The 19,182-nt window shown below is 46.3% G+C and overlaps 3 protein-coding genes and 1 long non-coding RNA gene across 5 annotated transcripts; 1 reads left to right on the forward strand and 3 right to left on the reverse strand.

The window, feature by feature from the left end:
- Nucleotides 1–335: 335 nt before the first annotated feature.
- On the reverse strand, nucleotides 336–6,461 carry vapal (VAMP (vesicle-associated membrane protein)-associated protein A, like). The gene is made up of 6 exons (XM_057055885.1): nucleotides 6,302–6,461; nucleotides 3,506–3,658; nucleotides 3,328–3,431; nucleotides 1,744–1,824; nucleotides 1,286–1,477; nucleotides 336–1,211 (listed from the first exon to the last, which is right to left on the reverse strand). The coding sequence occupies exons 1-6, from the start codon at nucleotides 6,357–6,359 to the stop codon at nucleotides 1,050–1,052; spliced, it is 750 nt and encodes a 249-aa protein (XP_056911865.1). The 5' UTR covers nucleotides 6,360–6,461; the 3' UTR covers nucleotides 336–1,049.
- A 434-nt stretch (nucleotides 6,462–6,895) lies between these two features.
- Nucleotides 6,896–11,441, reverse strand: rab31 (RAB31, member RAS oncogene family). The gene is made up of 7 exons (XM_057055890.1): nucleotides 11,245–11,441; nucleotides 10,448–10,527; nucleotides 10,169–10,250; nucleotides 9,414–9,485; nucleotides 9,021–9,127; nucleotides 8,477–8,586; nucleotides 6,896–8,256 (listed from the first exon to the last, which is right to left on the reverse strand). Exons 1-7 carry the CDS (start codon nucleotides 11,278–11,280, stop codon nucleotides 8,159–8,161), a joined length of 585 nt encoding a protein of 194 aa, XP_056911870.1. The 5' UTR covers nucleotides 11,281–11,441; the 3' UTR covers nucleotides 6,896–8,158.
- On the forward strand, nucleotides 8,511–10,675 carry LOC130538397 (uncharacterized). The gene is made up of 2 exons (XR_008953858.1): nucleotides 8,511–8,803; nucleotides 8,852–10,675. It is a non-coding gene; the product is annotated as an uncharacterized LOC130538397 (long non-coding RNA).
- Nucleotides 11,442–11,642: 201 nt separating the features above from the next.
- On the reverse strand, nucleotides 11,643–19,047 carry ralbp1 (ralA binding protein 1). 2 transcript variants are annotated; one of them, XM_057055880.1, is made up of 10 exons: nucleotides 18,349–19,047; nucleotides 16,907–17,193; nucleotides 15,799–16,230; nucleotides 15,353–15,702; nucleotides 14,749–14,910; nucleotides 14,284–14,415; nucleotides 14,014–14,124; nucleotides 13,362–13,483; nucleotides 13,157–13,277; nucleotides 11,643–13,043 (listed from the first exon to the last, which is right to left on the reverse strand). In XM_057055880.1, exons 2-10 carry the CDS (start codon nucleotides 17,154–17,156, stop codon nucleotides 12,744–12,746), a joined length of 1,980 nt encoding a protein of 659 aa, XP_056911860.1. In that variant the 5' UTR covers nucleotides 17,157–17,193; nucleotides 18,349–19,047; the 3' UTR covers nucleotides 11,643–12,743. The 2 variants fall into 2 exon arrangements, with proteins under 2 accessions (XP_056911860.1, XP_056911861.1); XM_057055881.1 differs by having other exon boundaries at nucleotides 18,208–18,949.
- Nucleotides 19,048–19,182: the final 135 nt, after the last annotated feature.

Here is a 19,182-nt window from a genome sequence, read left to right on the forward strand (position 1 = left end):
AGGAGGTTTTGTCGTTTGGCCGTCCTGTCGTTTTGGGACCCGGTGACGAGAAAAACGTTGTAGCGACAACCTCAAAAATATTCAGCCACCGTATTTTCCCGCAAGCTAAACGCTCCCTGACGTCACTTAAGTGGCGGAAACTGAAGAAACCACTTCATTTTTCCAGTCATAAATAAAGAAGATGAAATTTCTCACTTTAAAAAAATCCATTTTTGTGACTATTGGCCAAGTAAGAAATAAAAGCCATCAAGAGTGATTTAAATACGGTTCTGAGGGAAGCGGCACGCTGATGCCGTGTTAATGGAAAAGAGGGAGACAGCCGTCCGGAAAACATCTTTTTCTTTTTAATGTTCAATACCATGGAACAGGAATTTAAGAATGGAGAACTTATTTCAGTCAATATTTGCCACAGAATGCTGATACCACTTGAATAATAATTATAATAATAATAATAATAGAATATCTGCCTTGATGAAGTGAAGAAAAGGAAAGGACAGAAAGGAGAGCTGGATCCGATCATTCCGAGACGAGCGGCTGAAATTACAAACTCGATAAACTGAATTCAGAGGCATTCCAGAAACGTCTTCTGTTGAAAGGCTTTCCTTTGTTTTTTTCTTTAAAAAGGATTTAAAACAACATTTACACAACACCTAACATCCCATCCCAAATAAAAACAGAGGAGAATCAGTGGAGAGAAGGAAAAGAAAGAAGAGAGAGAATCGTCCTTTTGATTGTTTGCACCTTTTATGACGACGTGTGTAATAGAACTTCCATTGTTCTGGCACATTACGTGCACCATCCAGCCATCAACAAACTGAAGACAAGAAAGGGGAACCGTTACTTTATCTCTCCTTTCTCCAAACTATGAACTGTGTGAGGTCGTAAAAAGGTGACGCCTTCGACTGATGCTGTACAGATGTGATCACTGGAGGCCACCCTACCGATGATATGGCAAAGTCCACACAGAGACTTCGAGGTTGTTCCAGGCCTGTTTCATTCTGGAGTCAGGGTGGGGGGGGGGGGGGCGCAACTGGCATGCATCTCCCAGTCTACAAGATGAACTTCCCTAGGAAGAATCCGATGAAGATGGCTGCTATGACGACGAGGAGGGAGGGCAGGGAGGCGGAGCTGGCGTCTCGGCCCAGGAGGCTGGTTGAATTTGTCGTCATGTGGTCCGAGCGGGGAGCCTTCCTCATCCTGACGGTCTCATCCTGCGGGAGACGGAGGAGGGGTGAGGGGAGAGGACACACAAGCCCGCAGAGGCGAGAGCTGCTGGAGGTTTCACCTTTAGTTGTCGGTTTTCCTCGGCCAGCTTCTCCAGTTCGGCCTGCTGCCTCTTGCACTTCTCCAGCACTTTCTTCAGCTCCGCGTCCTCCGGGGAGGCGGAGCCGGGCGCCGAGGTCGCCGTGGGGTCGGCTTTTGTGGAGTTCAGGGCTGAAGAGTGCAACGCCGCTGCTTTGCTGGCCTCCACATCGTTCTGCTCAACAGAAGAGAACAAACCCTGACGTGAGACCCAGGACCCCGTGGACCGATACAGCGCAGTTCAATGTGGTAGCGCCATTAATTGGAGCACATTTTGAGAGACTGGACTTTAAAGTGGAGCCGGTTCAAAGAGAAGAAAGATGGACGAGTTAAACTAAAAGATGAGATGAAACATTACAGTTCAAGCTTGTGAAGAAATGGGAACTTATTTGTGCAGCACAGAGAGTTTTTAAGAGCCATAGTGGCACTTTTTTCACTCACCACTTTATCATTTTCAGAGGGCAGCTCAAAGACACATCTCAGCTTGGAATCCATGAGATCATCCGGCTTTGCATCTTTCCACTGGTGAAGAAGGAAAAAAATGGGCATGTTATTCATCAGCTCACCCTGCCAGCAGCTGCATCCAATCCACAGACACATGCACGCATATATGGGCTTTAAAAAATAGGACTCGGTGCAGATGAACATTTTTCAACAACATTTCAAACGGCCACAAATTAATTCACTTCATGTTCCCAAATAACGTGGCTGCACACGATCTTAAGCGTCATTCCCACCCCCAGAGTTTGGAGCGCGTATTTATGAAAACAAATGAACACACTTTTCATTGACATCCGCTTTGTTAATCTGATTTTTAAAGATTAAGAATACCAAAAGGGAACCCCAATTGAATTATGCTCACAATGGCTAGGTAAAAACAGTGTGAATGATGAGCATTACTTTGGCTCATTAGATTAAGTCCACTTTAAACCCATCAGAGCTATAGTTCTTTACACATCCTCCATCCTGCTTTTCACAGGAAACAGGCCAGAAGGTGACCCGAGTTCAAATAGCAGTCGTTGCTGCCCCCTGCTGGACGATCAAGACACAGTCCACATCATCCCCACAACAGAGAGAATAACCACTGAGAAGTTTTAACCATTTCTGCACTGATGCGCACACAACACATCATCTACAGCGTGGATAAACAACTACATTCTTACAGGAGCCACACTTTTAGAAAGTGGAAACAGAGATTCATTTTAAGGGAATCATGTAAGAGAAACTGGATCCAGGTGTGTGTTGATCCCAGAGAGTTCCTAACAGTTATAATTGTGTCCATAATTGTCCTCAACTCACTACTAATTCACGCCCACGGCGCCCTCTGGTGGATGAGGCGGTGGGGTGCGTCCTTCCAGTGGTATTAACCAGGAGGAGTGCCCCGCCAAAGCTGAGCCGTGTCGACGCTGTCGGTGGATTCGTCCACATCGGGGGACAGAAGTTGAGCTTTCTTCAGTCTAGCAGCTTCATAAACGTCTCAAACCTCCTCGGCTGGTGTCTGACAGGAGTATTGACTCCATACGCGACATCACGGGTCCACGTTACTTAGACCGCCGCTGCCGCTCTCTTTAGAGCATGGGCGGCTGGACCCGACGTGGCGCTGGCGCCGCCATGCTCGTCGTTTGCTGTTAAAAGTTTAGATTTTCTTGCTGCTGACCATCCAAACCTAGCTGGTCGTTGGTGATCGGACTCGGGTCTCGTGCTCGCTACCTCCGGAACCCTGCGATAGCAGGGGAGCAGAGCGGCACGACGAAGGTAGTTTAGCTGGGTCCTTGGACCTGTTCATCAACAGGTGGTAACTTGAGGATCAAACGGTTTACGCAGTTATGGGTGGGAGAAGTTTTGCATCAACTATATCTAAAAAGAGAATAAATAGTGGTATTTTGGACCCACCGGCGGGCCAGTCTGAGTTCATTGGTGGGCCAGAACCGGCCCGCGTGCCTCCTGTTGACTAGGCCTTGTCTACACGGTCTGTAATACAGGCCGTTATAACCAACAGGAGTAGTTAAGAAAAAAAAAGCTTACCAATGATTCCATGTCAGAAGTATTTGGTGGAGCGAAAATCGTCTGTACCATAAATTTATGTTTGTTTTTCTCGTTGGGGTCATAGTCGAAGGGCTGTAGCATGACTGCGAATGAGAGACGGACACCGTCAAAACACGGACAGAACCATCCTAGCTCCACACGTGCACGTTTCAGTTACCAGAAATGACGATGGTGGCTCCGGGATCGATCACGCCGCTGTTGGGCCGGACGCAGTACCTCCTCGGTGCGGTCGTTTTCACTTTGAAACCTACTTTTTTGTCAGATGGGTTCTTCAGTTTAAGGTTGGTGGTGACTACATCTGTGAAAGGACCTGCGGCACAAACACACACACGGTTCACGGCTCACGCACAAGCAGAAATCTCTTTCCTTTGCCAGGACAGGCACGGCGAGGGGGAGGCGGTGAGGCCCCACGTGTGAACAGCCCACATCACCGAGGCCGTAAACAGCTCGACGCTGAGTATTTGTCACAGAGCGGCACGAAGCTCAAAACAAAGGCAACGGTGGGATGGCGCCGGTGAACGCAACACAATAAAATAGAGAAGAAACAGTAAAACGTGCAGCTGTTCCTTAAATCCGGACGCGTGTGCACGAGCAGGAGCGCGATGGGAGCGTCTCAGCCTCCTCTGCTCACACCCTCCTTCCATAGACCGAGGTCCACCTCCCTGGGTGGAACCGGTGGGTTCGCCTGCCCATTAAATGACCAGTTTCCCCCAGAGCGCACGTGCACCTGATGCTCACGTGCATCCGGTATGTCGCAGGTTCTCAGAGACCTGGAGACAGTCCTGGTTTCAGGTCAAATTCTATCAAGCTGTGGAACAAAACCAGCACCAGGCAACTGGTCCAGTAGGGTGACGTGCGCTGCACTGGAAACCATAGCACTCACATTTAACAGGAAATATAATGTCAATATGTAGATTAATCGTAATATTATCCAGCATATGAAGCATCCCGGTGCATTACTGACTAATCGGGACTCTAGTGGAAGTTTTAGTCCCGTTAAATCCCAAGTTATCAAAGCGCGCATACATTCAAGTGCTCGGGGAGATAAGAAGCTAAGCGTGACCCGATTGGAGCGGATCCGCCCTCCCAGAGCCGACGTGTTGGCTGGTTTTGCCGTTTCCGGCTCAGGTGAGTCACAGACGATTCGGTAAACTTGGAAAACCGTGTTTGTCGCACGGGCGGAATGTCGCAACGTTAACTCGGAGCGGTTACGCGATCCAACGGGGAACGTTCCGATGGTTTGTGGCTGTTTGCAAACGTGTCCGGAGCACTTCTGAAAGGCCTCCTGCGTTCAGAGCGAGGAAAAGGCGGCCGCGGATGAAAGCTAGCATCGAATCAACACCCACGTCGCCTGTTGCATTGGCACCGTCTCGCTTCCAGCTGCACGTATGCCGAGTTAGGGTCCCCGAGGCCGTTTCCTACTCTAAAAATAATCAGCGAGGAAAGGAGGGCTGCCCCCTCCAACCTGATGGAGGAATCCCAGCAGACGCTCTGAAGCGGACCCGCGCTCGGATACACGCGGACAGATTTAGCCTCGCCTCTGTGACAGCAGAGGAGCCGTGGTCATCTTCCATCTGCTCATGTTTCTCCTCACGGGAGGGGGCCCGTCGCATTCGGAATGCTTCTGGGAATCCTGAAGCTGAATTCAAACCACGGCATTCGTGCGGACATCGTAGAGACCCTAAACTGCACCACCCGTCAGGTATCGGAGGGCAAACCGGGGTCCGAGTTAGTAACCCGGGTGAACCCGAGGAGGGAAAATGTGGTTTCCGTCCTGGTTGTGGAGAACTGGAAGGGGGTCAGGCCATCCCATCCCTGTAGTGGAGCGTCGGGCGTCAGCTTGGGTTTTATTGCCCGACGTCACTGTTGATTCTGTTTCTGGACAGAACTTCCGGGAGCAGCCGGAGGTTCTCCAGTCAGTCCAGGGTCCGAACCTCACCGGTGGTCATCAGCTTTGGGTAAAAACCCAACAGGACAAGAGCCACCGTCTCCCCCACAGGGTGGCCAGAACCAGCCTTAGGATGAGGAGCCCCAAAGGAGCTTTAAGTGGAGCCCCTGGACGAGAAGTGGACAAGGAGAGGAGGGTGTGGACCACCCAGAACAACACAAGGAGCAAACAAACAAACAAACAACTGCTGGTCATCAAAACCCAGACCTGGTTACCGTGGCAACCCGGTTTACCCGGTCCCAGCCTCCGGAACTTCAACAGCAACAGATTTAAAATGTAAAAAAACGATCCAAGTCTTCCCCAGCTGTGCCACATCACCGTGGACACCTCCGTGCGTGGCGCGGCGTGGAAAAGGCGCCTGGTTACTCATGAAAAGGACGGAGCATCCGTGGCCGGTTCATTCAGGGAAACCCAGGTGAGCAGATCTCTCTGAGGATTCCGTCTGCAGATGGATCCCAAAGTTTGCTCCACTCCCCCGGCCGCGCTCCGCCGGACACGAATGACGCTCAAAACGCCACATTTGTCGGTAAAAAGTTGTCCCCCCCACACTTTTTCCTTCCGTGTCACCTCTGGGTTCTGTGCGTGGACGTGAAGCCACAACAGTTTGCATCAGCTAGTAGCTACTAGCAAAGAAAATCACAACAGCAACAACTCACGCTGCTGCCAAAGTCGGACACTTTGAAAGATGCGGCTCGTTTCCTGCTCCCACAAGCTTGGCCGCTACCTGACAGTCCCACCTTCCTCTACCCTCGGGCTGTGAGTCGCAAGTGAGCTGTCCACGAATGGCGAGCGGTCACGGTGCTCGCCACGCCGGCTATCCACGTCACTAAAGTGCGGGGCTCCGGCCACGGCCCGTCTCTTCCCGAGCTAACTTAAAATGGCGGTGGGCGCTTGCTAGCTAGCTAGTTAGCAACAGCGTTCGCTCGGGGGATTGTTACATATTTCTCGGAGCTATTTATCCGACACAACTCGGCGGACAGCTGGGCGGGAGAAGAATCGACCTACCTTTGAATTTGAGGTCGGCGGGAGGGTCAAGAATGAGGACTTGATCTAACTTTGACATTTTAGATGGACTCGGAGTGAACACCGGGGAGAGACTGACAACTGTGGAGACCCAAGATTCCAGCTAACGCGGACGCAGCTGCGTGGACGCGCAAGCGAGCGAGCGAGCGCCGCGCGCTCCCGCCACTCGGTAATTAACTTAATCACGCCGCTCAAAGACTAAAATAACACCCAGCACATTTGTCTTTAAACTCAAGGTTTATTTAAAGACCTTGGTTGTGGTGTGCTTTTATTTAAACGTTGCGTTATAATCGGTTATGGAAATAAGAGCTGATAAAACGTGATTTCTATGTCCTCTGATTTACTCTGAGCTGGTTCAGGATGTGAACCCACCACATTCCAATGAGCTGTGAACAAAAGTGTATTGTGACACTGTTATCACTGTAAAGCAGGTGAAGCTGCAGGTTATGCTCCAGATGTCTGCAGATATCACAATATCTTGTTCTGTTTGCTGTCAAACTCTTTAAACTCAAAAAAACGTGGCAAACTTTAAGAAAGATTGGTTATTTTATCCTCAGAAAGCAACATGAACCAAAGCACGGAGGCAAGCATCATGATTTTATTACACATCTTAAAATACAAAGTTAATGATGCCTACAGAGGAAGATGGCTGCTAATTGATCCATAACTGGTCTGTACTGGCAAAAGACGCCTTTAGCCATAACATACATACATGATGTAAAAAGGCACTTTAGTGACATTAAACAGAATTAAACAATATCAACACTCAAACCCTTGAACAATACAAACTGGAGGTAACATCTGGAGTCTTTTAAACTCTATTTCAGGCCATAATAATCTGCTTCTAAAGGTGTCAACTCCAATCTTCATTGATGAGAAAGACTCTTCCGTCCGTCTCTCGTGTCTAAGTGGTGAATTTCTTAATGCTGCGATACGGTAAGAGTTCAAACTTTATCTCTAAGTAAAAGACTAAATAACGCTGTTGGATGGATGCAAAAAAAAGTGCTGTTGCAGTTCTCAAGAGGTTCAACCCAGGCCCATCAGAACCACCTGTCCTGTTACCCTTTTTTATGCCTTGGAAGCTAAAATTGATTTGTTTCACCACATTTTAGATGTAAATCAGCCCCCCCCCCCAAAAAAAAATACACATGTAATCCAAATAGATGTAAATCTCGGGTTTGGCATAAAAACTCATTCCCTGGAGTAAAATACATTTCATCACATAGAAAACAAATCTATATGTAAACAATTCTTAAATTGGTCCCAGTGTTTATGCATGGGGTTGTGTTTCTCCAACTATGATTTAGGCCACAAAGCTGTTTATGCAGCATTAAGGTTTATCTTTTATGCACAGCCCCCATATTTAGCTGGCATTTTTTTGCTGTCTTAAATGCAGTGAATTAAATCAACACAAAAGGCACACAAGTTCCATTTTAACGTGCAATTCAACAGCTGCAAAAGGAGAGTTTAGTTGTGAAACTAGAATATACTGTTAAATGTTGTTATTCATGTGGACAAAGATAAACGTTCCTGTGGGAAACTGACAGAAATCGTCGTGTAATTCAGTGAAACTCCGCATGGGGGCGACAGAGTGAAGGCAACGTGACCCCAGCAGAGCGCAGACCGCTTCAACCAAGTGGAACATGTGCACGGAGGCAAACAATACTGCTGGAGGACTTTTGTTTTGTTCATGTGGTTGTTCACAACTGCATCTGGCCTGTGTGTCTCCGCCATGTTGACTTGAGCAGGAGTGGGACTGATTCTGGACCAGCATGTGCTGCCCAGGTGGGCTCTGCAGAGCCCAATGCAGAACTCCCACCAGACACGGTCTGTACTGTACTAGCAGCACCTCCTGGTGGACGGAGCGGGCGCTCTGGTGAGTTTAAACGAGTCATTACTCTCCACCTCCGGGTTTTCCAGCGGGGGAATCTGCTTACCTAAGCATAATGGTTATTTTAGACAGCATTCTTTGTTCCCAGAAATATTTATTACCTATTAAAACATATGCTGCAGTACATTCTGTCAAAATAAAAAAAATGGCCTCCAGCATTAGGTAAAGGATAACTAGCCCTTGACTTTCCTCAAAACCTTTCAAAACAAGATGCAGACGGCCACAAACCCAAGAACAGTAACCAAGAGTAAAGACAGGAAACGTACTTATTTTCTGAAAGAGCTCCTCAATATTGATGGCGTTCCTGGCACTGGTCTCGATAAAAATAGCTGCGATGGACTCGGCAAACTCCTTGGCTTCCTTCATAGGAACCTCCCTGTGGTGGGGATGGACACAGCTCACAAAAGGCCTCGAGGTTTACACACTAATTACAAAACAGTGTGGCTGAGAGAAAAGAAGGTGCTTCGTTTGGAGCTAATGTCAGCGTCAGTTTGGAGCAATAAACGAAATCCAGAGGAGCGCACAGAAAGACCCGACTGGAAGAGACAAACGCGCTGACGTACGGGTAACAAACGTGATCGATTATCGTCAACGTTCTGGGAGACAAAAATCCTCCATCTTTAAAAGTTGATGAAAAAAAGGGGTTGTGATCAGATCCAGCCGACTGCTTCACGCCACAGCAAGTGGTAACCAAGGCGATGGCATCACCTGCCCTTACGTTTCATCATCAAGGACGACCAATTCTGACGGTTCTGACCCGCACTTCGCCTTCAGGTGGGTTTGGTGCCATGACTGAGTGAGGAGACTCACCTGATGTCTCCTAAATCATTCTTGTTTCCTGCTATGGCTACAACGATGTCCTCTGGGCCGTGCTCCTTCAGCTCTTTCACCCACTTTTTCAGTGTCTGGAAAGAGTCCTGGGCAACAAGAAAGGTGCTTTATATGTATTTGTATCAAAAAAAAAAAAAAAAAAAAAAAACCTTCAAACTCCTGTCTCAGAGTCATTGCTTTACAATGTGTTGGTCAGAAGAGTTTTCCATGAGCAGACCAGGAAGGAATGGCATTTTATTCCATGAGTGATGGAAAAGTCAGTGAATTTTACTCCGGTCTCAAACTGTAGCCTTTAACAGGACCGAGCAAGTCACTATCAGCCCCAGAAGCATCCGAAGACTTAAATGAGCGTGAATGGAGTTTTGTTCTCACCAGTTTTGTGATGTCATAGACGATGACGGCAGCAGCCGAGCCTCTGTAGTACATCGGAGCCAGCGAGTGGAACTGAAAAGGGGGAAAGAGATATTTGGACCTCGCTGTCCTTCGACAACCATCCGGTCAAACTGATGGATGAGTGGACAAGGACAGTTTCTCCACTACGTCCCCGCGTCCACAGAAAAGTCAACCCATTGGCGGTGATACGAGCGTTGCTATATCAATGAATCTTGGGCTGCATTAATGTACAATTCAACTCAAAAGCATCCGACAGTGCGTTGAAACTCCCAAATGATGTTGATGGTCCAATTTTAGTTTCTATCTTCACACAGTCTCTTTACGGTTTCCTGTCTTCTTTCAAATTCTGACATTTGTTTTCTTCCAGATAAGAGATCGAAGATGTGGTGAATGCAACTTACTGATGATGGTGACAAATTTTCTGCGCTTGAATTTACCCTCAGACCTCAACCTTGATGGGAGGGTGTCGATCTGCTCAGAGGTTTAAAACCACAAGCAGATCAACTTCTCAGACAAGGCCGGAGATGCTAATGGATTAATGTGATGTAAGTTCCAACACACACACAAAATTTCACAATCTTTTGACCTTTGAACTCAAAGTGAATCATCCTATTTCGTGCCTGATCCTGACAGAGAAACGATTGTGTGAGGGCAAATTGCTAAAACTAGAATGTTATGGTTTAATAACTTTATGAAATAGATGAGAAGAATTCTATTGTGCGTCACACACTCACCCTTTCCTGGCCCGCTGTGTCCCAGATCAGAAACTTGTGTAGTTCGTGTCCACAGGGCACAGTTTTGGTCAGGAATGAAGCCCTGCGGGTACAACGGAACCAGCTGAATTGATTTTGGAGGAATAATCATTAGGAACATTTCATTTTCTACCTGAACTGCTAAATAAAAAATGTTTCTTTGTGCTGTGCCCTTTGATTTAACTCTCCACGTGGTAGAAGTCTCTATTTTTTTTGACCGGGATCTAATTTGGTTTTTATTTTTGGGCGCTGTGAACTTACCCTATCGTTGGACTGATGTTGTGGTCAAAATGATCCTGGACAAATCTGCAAACAATGCTGGATTTCCCAACACCAGTGTCCTGGTGCAAAGAAGTTGTACAAAAAAATAGATTAATTTTGGTCCTTGTGCAACAGGAAACCGTCTTGCCACCTCCAGAAGATATTTATTACACTGTTTTGTCATTATCAGCAACAACCAAATTAAATACAACCTTAAGAAAAACACCATTCCAACATTGTAGTGGATGTTGTGTTGACATAAGTGCAGCCAACACTCATTCCTACAAACCTTTGTTTGAAGAGTAGATATAATATAGACTTAATGCTCTTCAGAGGCTATTAGATGGCATTTTTAGTGGCTATTTTGTTATTTTGTCTCTGTAAAGAAGACTGGGAGCTCCATACCGCTAACGCAGCAGAAAATCTAACGGGCTGCTCGGGTGATGACGTCATGGGCGATAAAGTGGTAAAAACGTCGAAAAATGGGGAGTAAAAGACAAAACAAACGTCGGTTCCGGCGTATTTGACAGAGAAACGATGTCAGACGACGACTGAGCCGACAGACCGGCTAGCTGCCGGGTTTTGGATCAACTTTCCATCCACACCGTGGAGAAAAGTTCCAGGTTAGCCGAGCAAGACCCAAATGCAGCAGCTGCCGTTTTCAACCTCCACCGCGGATTTAACAATAAATCAACAATTAATAGGTGTTCCGGGGCATCAAACGACAACTTCTGGTCAATATGTCACAGTGGCCGCGAAAAGGGGGAATTTTCGATAGATCAACATCGACCACTTACCCCTAAAAGGCAGACTTTCAGCTCCCTTATGGCCATTTTCCCTTCTGGAAGCTCTGAACTTTTTGGATCTGCGCTTACTCGGCGTGTCTTCCTGCCATAACTGACATTTTCCCTTTTCTTAGATAACGGGAGACGACCCAGCCCCAGAAGACCATCCACTCAACTACCCAGAACCGGAAACGACCGGAACAGCTTCCGGTTGCGCTTTTCAGAGTAAAAGGCCCGGTTTAAACGCGCGAGTATGTCCTCACGAGCCCTTTTGAGCACGTGACCCTCGATAAAATGTGTTATCAGATCTCTCTGTCATCAAGCATAACTTTCTAAGAACCAATCTGAGAAACAATGAAGGGGGGTGGGAGCAGTCCCAGCTAAAATTGTTGAGTAAGAAAACAAAGGGATAAATATCTGACACTTTATTTTTCACAGTGTTATTTTGCAACAATGAGCTACGACTTTTTTTTAATATGAAAACAAACCAAAAAAAACAACACAATGATCCCAATCTAGCATGTTTCAGTCTCAGGATTAACAAGTTCGGGCCAGACTGCATCCGTGTGCGCATCGACATAAAGGGGGCATTTACAGGAACATACTTCAAACATGTCATGGATCATAAAAATATGAAAAAATAAGAGCTTAAAATACAGTATGTTTGCAATTGTACAATATACAGAAATAAATCAGACCAAGCCTTTAAATGTCACTACATTATATTATGATGGTGCTCCACAAGTCATGGATCAGTCATTAAATTGTGATTTGTAATCCAATTTGATCATCTGACATTTTCATGCACCCGAGGTCGAGCCGATTGCACTACATGACCGTTTGATCGACTGTTGCCCGCAGTAGCGATGATCGATCTGTTGAGATTTTAGCCGAGCGACGCCGTTGTGTTTATGTGCACGGTTTGAAATTTCTATTTGGACTGAAAATAAAGGATATATTTATACATATATTACTCAAGGAAATTTGCAAAATTTTGTATCTCTTCAATAGTAATCTGTATTCTTCAAAATACCTCATAAATATATATAACATATAGACCAATTGTATTTCCCCCATCCTTCAAAGAGCTTCTGGATCAGTGGTTCTCGGAGTAAACGGACCCAGACTGACTTTTTATGTAGCCCTGGTGTCCATTATTACATTCAGATCTGTGTTGGGGCATTGACAAGGGCTGATTATATCTGGTCTACATGTATTTCTTGACCCTTACCTTTAAAAACAATGTCAAATGAAAAGATTATTTATACAGGCACGACGCTGCGAATTTCAACCTGGTCAGTCAAGTGTCTCAGCAGCAGCTTTTATTAAATTGTATACACTAGTTCTGATTGTTAGTCTCTGTGCTGTAGAAACAAAGGAGGCAAAGCGTGTGATTTAACGCGGAGACCGCTGTGCGGACACGATGAAGGAAAATGAAACTACAGGAAGCCTGACCAAAGGAGAAAGACGCGCAGCAGCACCGATCCACCGGATTACCCTTCAGAGTGATTTCACATGTTGGAATCTCTCTTGTCTTTATTTGGCGACGGCTTCGAAGGATCTTTCGCCGTTTTGCCGTTGGAGGCGGCGGCCGTGTCTGCGCCGGAGGCTGCCGCTACCACGGCGCGTTTGATTTGCTCTTCGATGCGGGGCTCCGGGCTCGGCTGCACGGGTGGGGCCTGCTCAGCCAGCGGTTGGACAGTCATTTCCTGCTGAAGTTTGTGGCTCTGCAGGAGGCGAAGTTGGACCCGAAGCTCCAAGATGGCCTCCTGTTCTTCGTGGATGGCCTGGTTCAGGTGGGTATTCTTGTTCTGAGATGCAACAAAGACCGCTAAGTTGTAAACGCCATGTATATTTAAGCAGTTCATTTAAATTGTGTATGCCACGGGCAGAATCCTTGAGCAAAGCCAACAGCCACACACACCTCCAGTTCTTCATTTTGCTTCTGCAGGTCTTCAAGGATCATCTGCAGCTCCTCTTCATCCTCACTCTCGCTCTCGCTGTCTGAAGAATACTCCTCCGTCTCGCTGCGTCCCTGCTGCCGACTAAACAGGCAAACGCAGCGTTGAGACGACGGCGGTCCGATTGGAACACATTCACCACCCACAATAATTCCAGCCTCCTTTCACCTCTGTATGTCTGCGATCTCCGCCCGCAACCTTTCGATTTCTTCCTTCTCGGTCGCGATCTGTCTCCGCAGCATCTGCTCAAGCGAGATCAGTTCCTCCTGTTCTGTCAGGATCTCGTTCTCCTATTTACAGAAAGAGGAAAAACCCAGAGTTCAACCACATGGTGTTATAAGGAATTCTCCAGCTTCCAGTACCATGTTGCATTCATCATATAGACAACAACAAGTCTGGCTATTTAAAAGATCGTTGATGTCAAAAGGCTCAGTTACTGGGGAAACATGCAATGATCAGCAGGAGCTGGAGCCTGTGAAGAGATCTGAAAATGGCCACTGCGTGTTTGGCAGCCAGACAGGAATAGTTCCCCAATCAGGCTGGGAATGTCACCTTTTTAGGAGAGCTCTCTGTGGTATACATGCTGTCTGAACTTGCCCTTCGGGGAGGCACTTTTCAGATGAGCATCTGTACTGGAATTTTGTTGTCGCCATATTGCGCAATTTAATCGTTTTGGGGCTTTTCATTTAAAAAAAAAAAAAAAAAACGTGTGTGTGTGTTTTGGCCAAAATCTTCCGCGACAGGAGGCCAATGACAATCACATTCAATCAAAATGTTTCACATTTTGCTGGTGGATGCAAATTCAATGTAGTTGTGTCACCTGAGCCAAGAGGAGGTTGATGACTTCCTCCTCATTTTCAGTCATTTCCTCTTTTGAAACGTCTTCCTTCGAGAGACTTGCTATTTCCTGGGCTATCTTACTCTCGCACTCCTAATATGGCGAGCAAGAAAAGACAGAAAACTTAGAAGATGGACACTTTTTATTACAATCCCGCAACACTCCTAAATGACCGTGCTCACATTTACATTACAAAAGCACGTTGTGATGTACGTCCTCTCCCTATATACAGTCACACACACGCAGACCTACCTGACGTTTGGCTTCCCTCAGTTTGCGTTTCAGAGCGGTGAGGATTCGCTGAACCTCCCACAATCGCTCCTCTTTAGATAAATTCTTCACCCCCGCCTGCAGGTCTCTGTGCAGGCAGTTCAGCAAGAACTCCTAAAACACATTTTTAACAAACTTTTTGATGATCCAAAAGACACTGAAGGAGCGCAGTACCTTAATTTAGGCTTGCCACGGTATAAAACAGATATTAGACCAACAGTAATGGTGGCTCATATCAAGATTCCATCAACAGGTTGAATTAATATGGAAAGGTGAACGTTCAAAAATGATGAAAAGGGGCAGAAAAGGAGGTCTCGTGATATTTCTAGAAAAACATAGCTTGGCTGACTACCAAAATAAATAAAGAAACACCCCTGATCGCTTTGTGACCGCCATACATCCATCTTGAAAGATTCTTCTGAGAGCAGCGAGTCAGCTTTAACTGACCTGACGTCGAATCTCCTCTTTGATGCTCTCCGGTGTCTCAGGCAAAGCCGGCATGGTCGCCATGTTGGACCAGCGGAGAGGACGCACCACTGGCTTCAGGACGACGTCACCAAAGAGCTCCTTCACATGTGTGAAAAACACATAAAGGACTCGGTTCCCAATCTAAACACAAGGGAGACAACATACTTTTACAGTTCAGCACAAACCTGCATACGTATGAGATTCGCAATATCTAAAAACGTGAAGTCAAAAATTCCCCACATCATTTTCTACACAAATTTCTTCACTTACTTTCAGTTTTATTCATTAAATAGTGCCAGAGTTTCATCAAAAGTTCATTTTTGTCTTGAGACATTGATTAAGTAGAGCATCCGTGAGCACATTCCCTGTGGGAAGGAATTAGCTTCTCTAAAGTGGGCCAGGGTTTTAAACATAAGCCCTTTGATCTAATAGCAGGAGGATCTTTGGAGCCTGAGATCTATTTCTCCATTTAAGTATATATTTGTTTGTTAAAATTCTGCTCCCTCAAAATTCTCACACCCGATCTGTTGACTTTTCTTCTTCTTTTTTTTATTGGCGTGCCCATTTTTGCCAGCTCTCTGACCTGTATGGTTGGGTTGAGGACGATGGAGATGTTCTGAATATTCATCTTGGTGTCCGCTTCCCTCAGGATGACGTGCTCCATGTGAGTGATGAGCCAGGACAGGATGAGTCGGCTCTCTGGCACCACCTCCGCCAACAGCCTCTGGAACTCGGACACTTTCTCGGCCTCCTCCTGTCGCCCACACGCGTCCTCAAAGCGCTGCGCCAGGTCCCGGCTCAACAGGTTCTCGGGTAGCTCGCGCAAGTACTGCTTCAGGAGGCTGGCCACAGTGTGGGGGTCATACTCCTCGAGACAGGGGCACTCCTCGCGGTCATACGCTGCTTTCAATTCATCGACCTTGGACTTCATACCTTAGGAAGAGGTTAAAAAAAATCTCTGTGCTAAGGTAAGAATCCTAAAATACAAACATTAAGCTAGCTTCAAATTCTGCATGTGAAAAAATGTACCTGACACACGATAGATGCCTTCACACTTCATGCCATAACTTTCAATGTAGTCCAAACATTCCCTGAAGATGGCTGGCAGCTGGATCCCATCATAAAGAGCAGTCCTTCTGACAGCTTCAGCTAGTGGAGCACCAAAGATGGGTCTGAAGGTTGGGATCTCCACCGGAGCTGGCTCTGGTTCTCCTGTCGGTTTCTTCTTCTTCTTCTTCTCCTTCCATTGTTTGACCACATCTGCAGCCGTCAGGTCCTTTGATTTCTTGTCTTTAGTTTTGTCCTCCTTGGGGCCTTTCTCCTTCACCTTAAAGTCCTTTTCCTTCTTCTTGGAGAAGCTGGGCTTCTTAAACACATGGATTCCTTTGGATCGCTTCATCTTAGATGGACTCTCTGCTTCATCGGCTGAACTGTCCTCCTGAAAGGCAGCATAGCCTTCGGCTGCAAAATAAAGGATGCAGCAAAAAGAGGGTTAGATATGAGCTCCTCTGCGTCCCTAACCTCCTCCTACAGCCTGAGCCACTACAAAAGTGAAACAGGAAGAGCTGTGCGAGCGTGAAGATAGAGGAGGAGGGTGGGGGGGGACTTAGAAAAGAGGTCAGCCACATATTTAGTAGCTCTCACTGCACCTTATGCTTTTCTACCCAAGGACAAGCCCGGTTAAAATATTTGCCCTCATAGCTCTGATAGCCAGTTAAGTGTCCTCCTCGTAGTTTTAATCCAACCAAGCTCTTTTTTTGGTCATCTTCAGCATGCTATCTGGGTGTGCTCCCTGACAGCCCATCCCTTCCTCTCGCCCACATGTGTGGCACATAAATAGTCCTGGAAAAAATGTCATTGCAAGAGGGAAAACCTGAATAACAGCTATAGAATAAAAATATTAGCAGCTCTATTTAACTATTGTGAGGAGATGGGGGACAGGTTAAGCCACCCCCACCACTCAAACATGGGCTTTGATGCTTCTATCTGCAGTTCAGACAGAAATTCCTGTGGGAACTCAGGAGTAGCTCATTTGTTCTTAGACTGGACAAATGAATGTACCATAAAAGAGCAAAAGGTGATCAAAATATCTAATCATGACAGTTACTCAAAGTTGGTCTGCATGATCAGTTCTTACTTCTCTTCTCCTTTTTCTTGAACTTGTTCTTCTTCTTGCTGTGCTCTTTGTCATCATCGGACACGTAAGCATCTGGCGCCTCGTGGTGATGGCCGTCATGAGGTGGCGAGGGTTCCCCCGTGCGGTATAAGCCAGGGAATTTAGTGGGACTGATCTCCTCAGAGCTGGGGGTGCGAGCCACGCCGCCAGGGTGCTCAGCCCTGCGCTGCTCAGCGGGGCTGCTGCTGGGGGGCAGGAAGCACTCAGTCATGGCTGCAGGAGCCTTGTCCCTCACCCCTCCATCACATCTGTAAGGGTAACACGTGAGGCACTCTGAGTACAAGAAATAATAGCTTTCATTCAAACTCTTAAGGATGTGATGGATTAAGCGCTACATTTAAAACCATCTGGTCAATTCAGAGTACAGGAGCTTATTTAAGAGGATAGAAAAGTAGTTTCTATACAGTTGGTCTGGAACAGCTTCAAAACTATATTCACAATGTAAAGCAACACAATAGAGGAGCAGATTTGCTCATTCAGACTCTTGTGTTGAAAGCGAAGAACAAATAAAGCAAATGTTTAAGCCACGATACAATGAACACGTGATTTGTTCAGGTGTGCTGACAAATGCTGAATCTTAGCTCAGCATTTGAATTTGACCAATAGCAATTTCTACTCCAAACTTTCCAGGTCCAACAAAGCGATTACTGTGGGGACAATTGCAACAGTGATGTGCAGCCACCAGGTGGGGCTCTGCTATATGAACCACCACATCTATAACATGACCATTATCACCTCCATAGGTAAAACTGCTCAGCACTTTAGTAAACCTGCAACCAGCGTTGGAAGCAGAGACAGTCTTGGAGATTTTGAGGAGACCTAGTTCTTCATCACAGAGAGCTAAATGATTTAAATAAGAATAAAAACGTCGACATTCTGTACGTATTTGTGGAAGCAGAGTCAGTTCTGACTGCAAGAGCTCGGCTCAGTTTAAACCTCGCGTAGCACAGATGCATGTGTCCATAAAACTCAAGATTAAAATCCAGACATTTTAGCGTCCAGGTTGTTTATTGAGGAAATCAGACAAATTTGCCAAATGCTACTCAGACGTCTGAATGTTCGAAGCACACAGATACTATTACTTTCGTGTCCTGCTTCCAGAGGTAAAACTATAATAGAAAACGTTATAACATCCCATGAAATTTGACCTTATTCGTGTTGAACTAGATATGAGAATTAGAAAATCAGCATTGAATGGAAAGGCCCATACGCTGACGTTAGTTCGCCCCACTGCCAAACTGCTAAGCTAGCCGTATAATCACCCTTCCCGTCACCATTAAAGTTGCCGTCTTCGACTAGGCACACTAAACAAGATCAAGGTTGTTGGGTTAGCAAATAAACACAATTGTGCAACAGGCGTTATGTCGTTGGACATGAAAAACGTAAAAGCTACAAAACTTTACCAAGTCCAATCCCGTTTGGCGAATTTCTGAGTGGAGCTTCCGGATATGCACTCGCATCCAAAAACCTATGTGCGCCTGCGTGGAAGGCGAAGTGTACCCTGGGTAATGAAGTTCCACAATACATTGGCTCGCGTGCCCCAAACTCATTGACTGTAGGTTTCTTGTTGCAGAGTGATCTGGAATTAATAAAGAACGTTAATGCTGCGGTATCGTTACAATCTTTACCGCAGCTACGCTGTTTTACGAGCAAAACAGTTTTATAAAGCCACTTTGACATAAATAGAGTTCAACCACTATTGTGGATCACATTCCCTTTCCCAAACGCTGTGGTTGGCCCAGCAGACTGGTGGTCAGCCTGGCATATGAAACACATTAGTCCTCTGATCTTCTTTGGCACCGTCTGATCCAAGCCCACAGCTGCAGCGGTAAAATGAGGTCGCGATTCTCTATCAAAGACAAACAAGTTCTCATTGTGCCTTGGGTACACTAAGCTGTGCAAACTGTTTCATGCCACTTGGGAAGAGATTTGGTGATTAAGCACCCTGCTGGCTTTTGAAAATGACATTACAAAGAACATTTATCTCTGTGTTTCGGGATGGGGGTGCAGTTGGCATCAGCAAATGTCCCCTTTTTTCCCTCCAACTGCGTGAGATGGTCAGCAGTGGAACACCTGTGGGCCAGAATAGTATAATAACAACCTTGTTTCCTAAGGAAATGATGTGTTTCCTGACTTGGGCAACATGAGACTGAACATTAGAGCCGAGGACAGGCAATTGGAAAAACAAACATACTCATCCAGTCATGCAATACACCTTTTACAAATGTTTAAAAGTA

The sequence above is a fragment of the Takifugu flavidus genome, chromosome 15, assembly GCF_003711565.1.
Source record: "Takifugu flavidus isolate HTHZ2018 chromosome 15, ASM371156v2, whole genome shotgun sequence".
Taxonomy (NCBI): domain Eukaryota; kingdom Metazoa; phylum Chordata; class Actinopteri; order Tetraodontiformes; family Tetraodontidae; genus Takifugu; species Takifugu flavidus.

What these genes read in the sequence shown, in the direction of transcription:
- vapal (XM_057055885.1), bottom strand. Translation starts at nt 6,359, where the DNA reads ATGTCAAAGTTAGATCAAGTCCTCATTCTTGACCCTCCCGCCGACCTC. An exon ending in CTTCTGACATGGAATCATTG is followed by an intron (nt 1,825 to 3,327) that starts GTAAGCTTTTTT and finishes CTTCTTCACCAG; the next exon opens with TGGAAAGATGCAAAGCCGGA. An exon ending in AGGAAAACCGACAACTAAAG is followed by an intron (nt 1,212 to 1,285) that starts GTGAAACCTCCA and finishes CGTCTCCCGCAG; the next exon opens with GATGAGACCGTCAGGATGAG.
- ralbp1 (XM_057055880.1), bottom strand. Translation starts at nt 17,156, where the DNA reads ATGACTGAGTGCTTCCTGCCCCCCAGCAGCAGCCCCGCTGAGCAGCGC. An exon ending in CAAGAAAAAGGAGAAGAGAA is followed by an intron (nt 16,231 to 16,906) that starts GTAAGAACTGAT and finishes TTTATTTTGCAG; the next exon opens with CCGAAGGCTATGCTGCCTTT. An exon ending in TCAACCTCCTCTTGGCTCAG is followed by an intron (nt 13,484 to 14,013) that starts GTGACACAACTA and finishes TTCTGTAAATAG; the next exon opens with GAGAACGAGATCCTGACAGA.
- rab31 (XM_057055890.1), bottom strand. Translation starts at nt 11,280, where the DNA reads ATGGCCATAAGGGAGCTGAAAGTCTGCCTTTTAGGG. An exon ending in AACATCAGTCCAACGATAGG is followed by an intron (nt 10,251 to 10,447) that starts GTAAGTTCACAG and finishes TTGTACCCGCAG; the next exon opens with GGCTTCATTCCTGACCAAAA. An exon ending in TCTATGACATCACAAAACTG is followed by an intron (nt 9,128 to 9,413) that starts GTGAGAACAAAA and finishes CTTGTTGCCCAG; the next exon opens with GACTCTTTCCAGACACTGAA.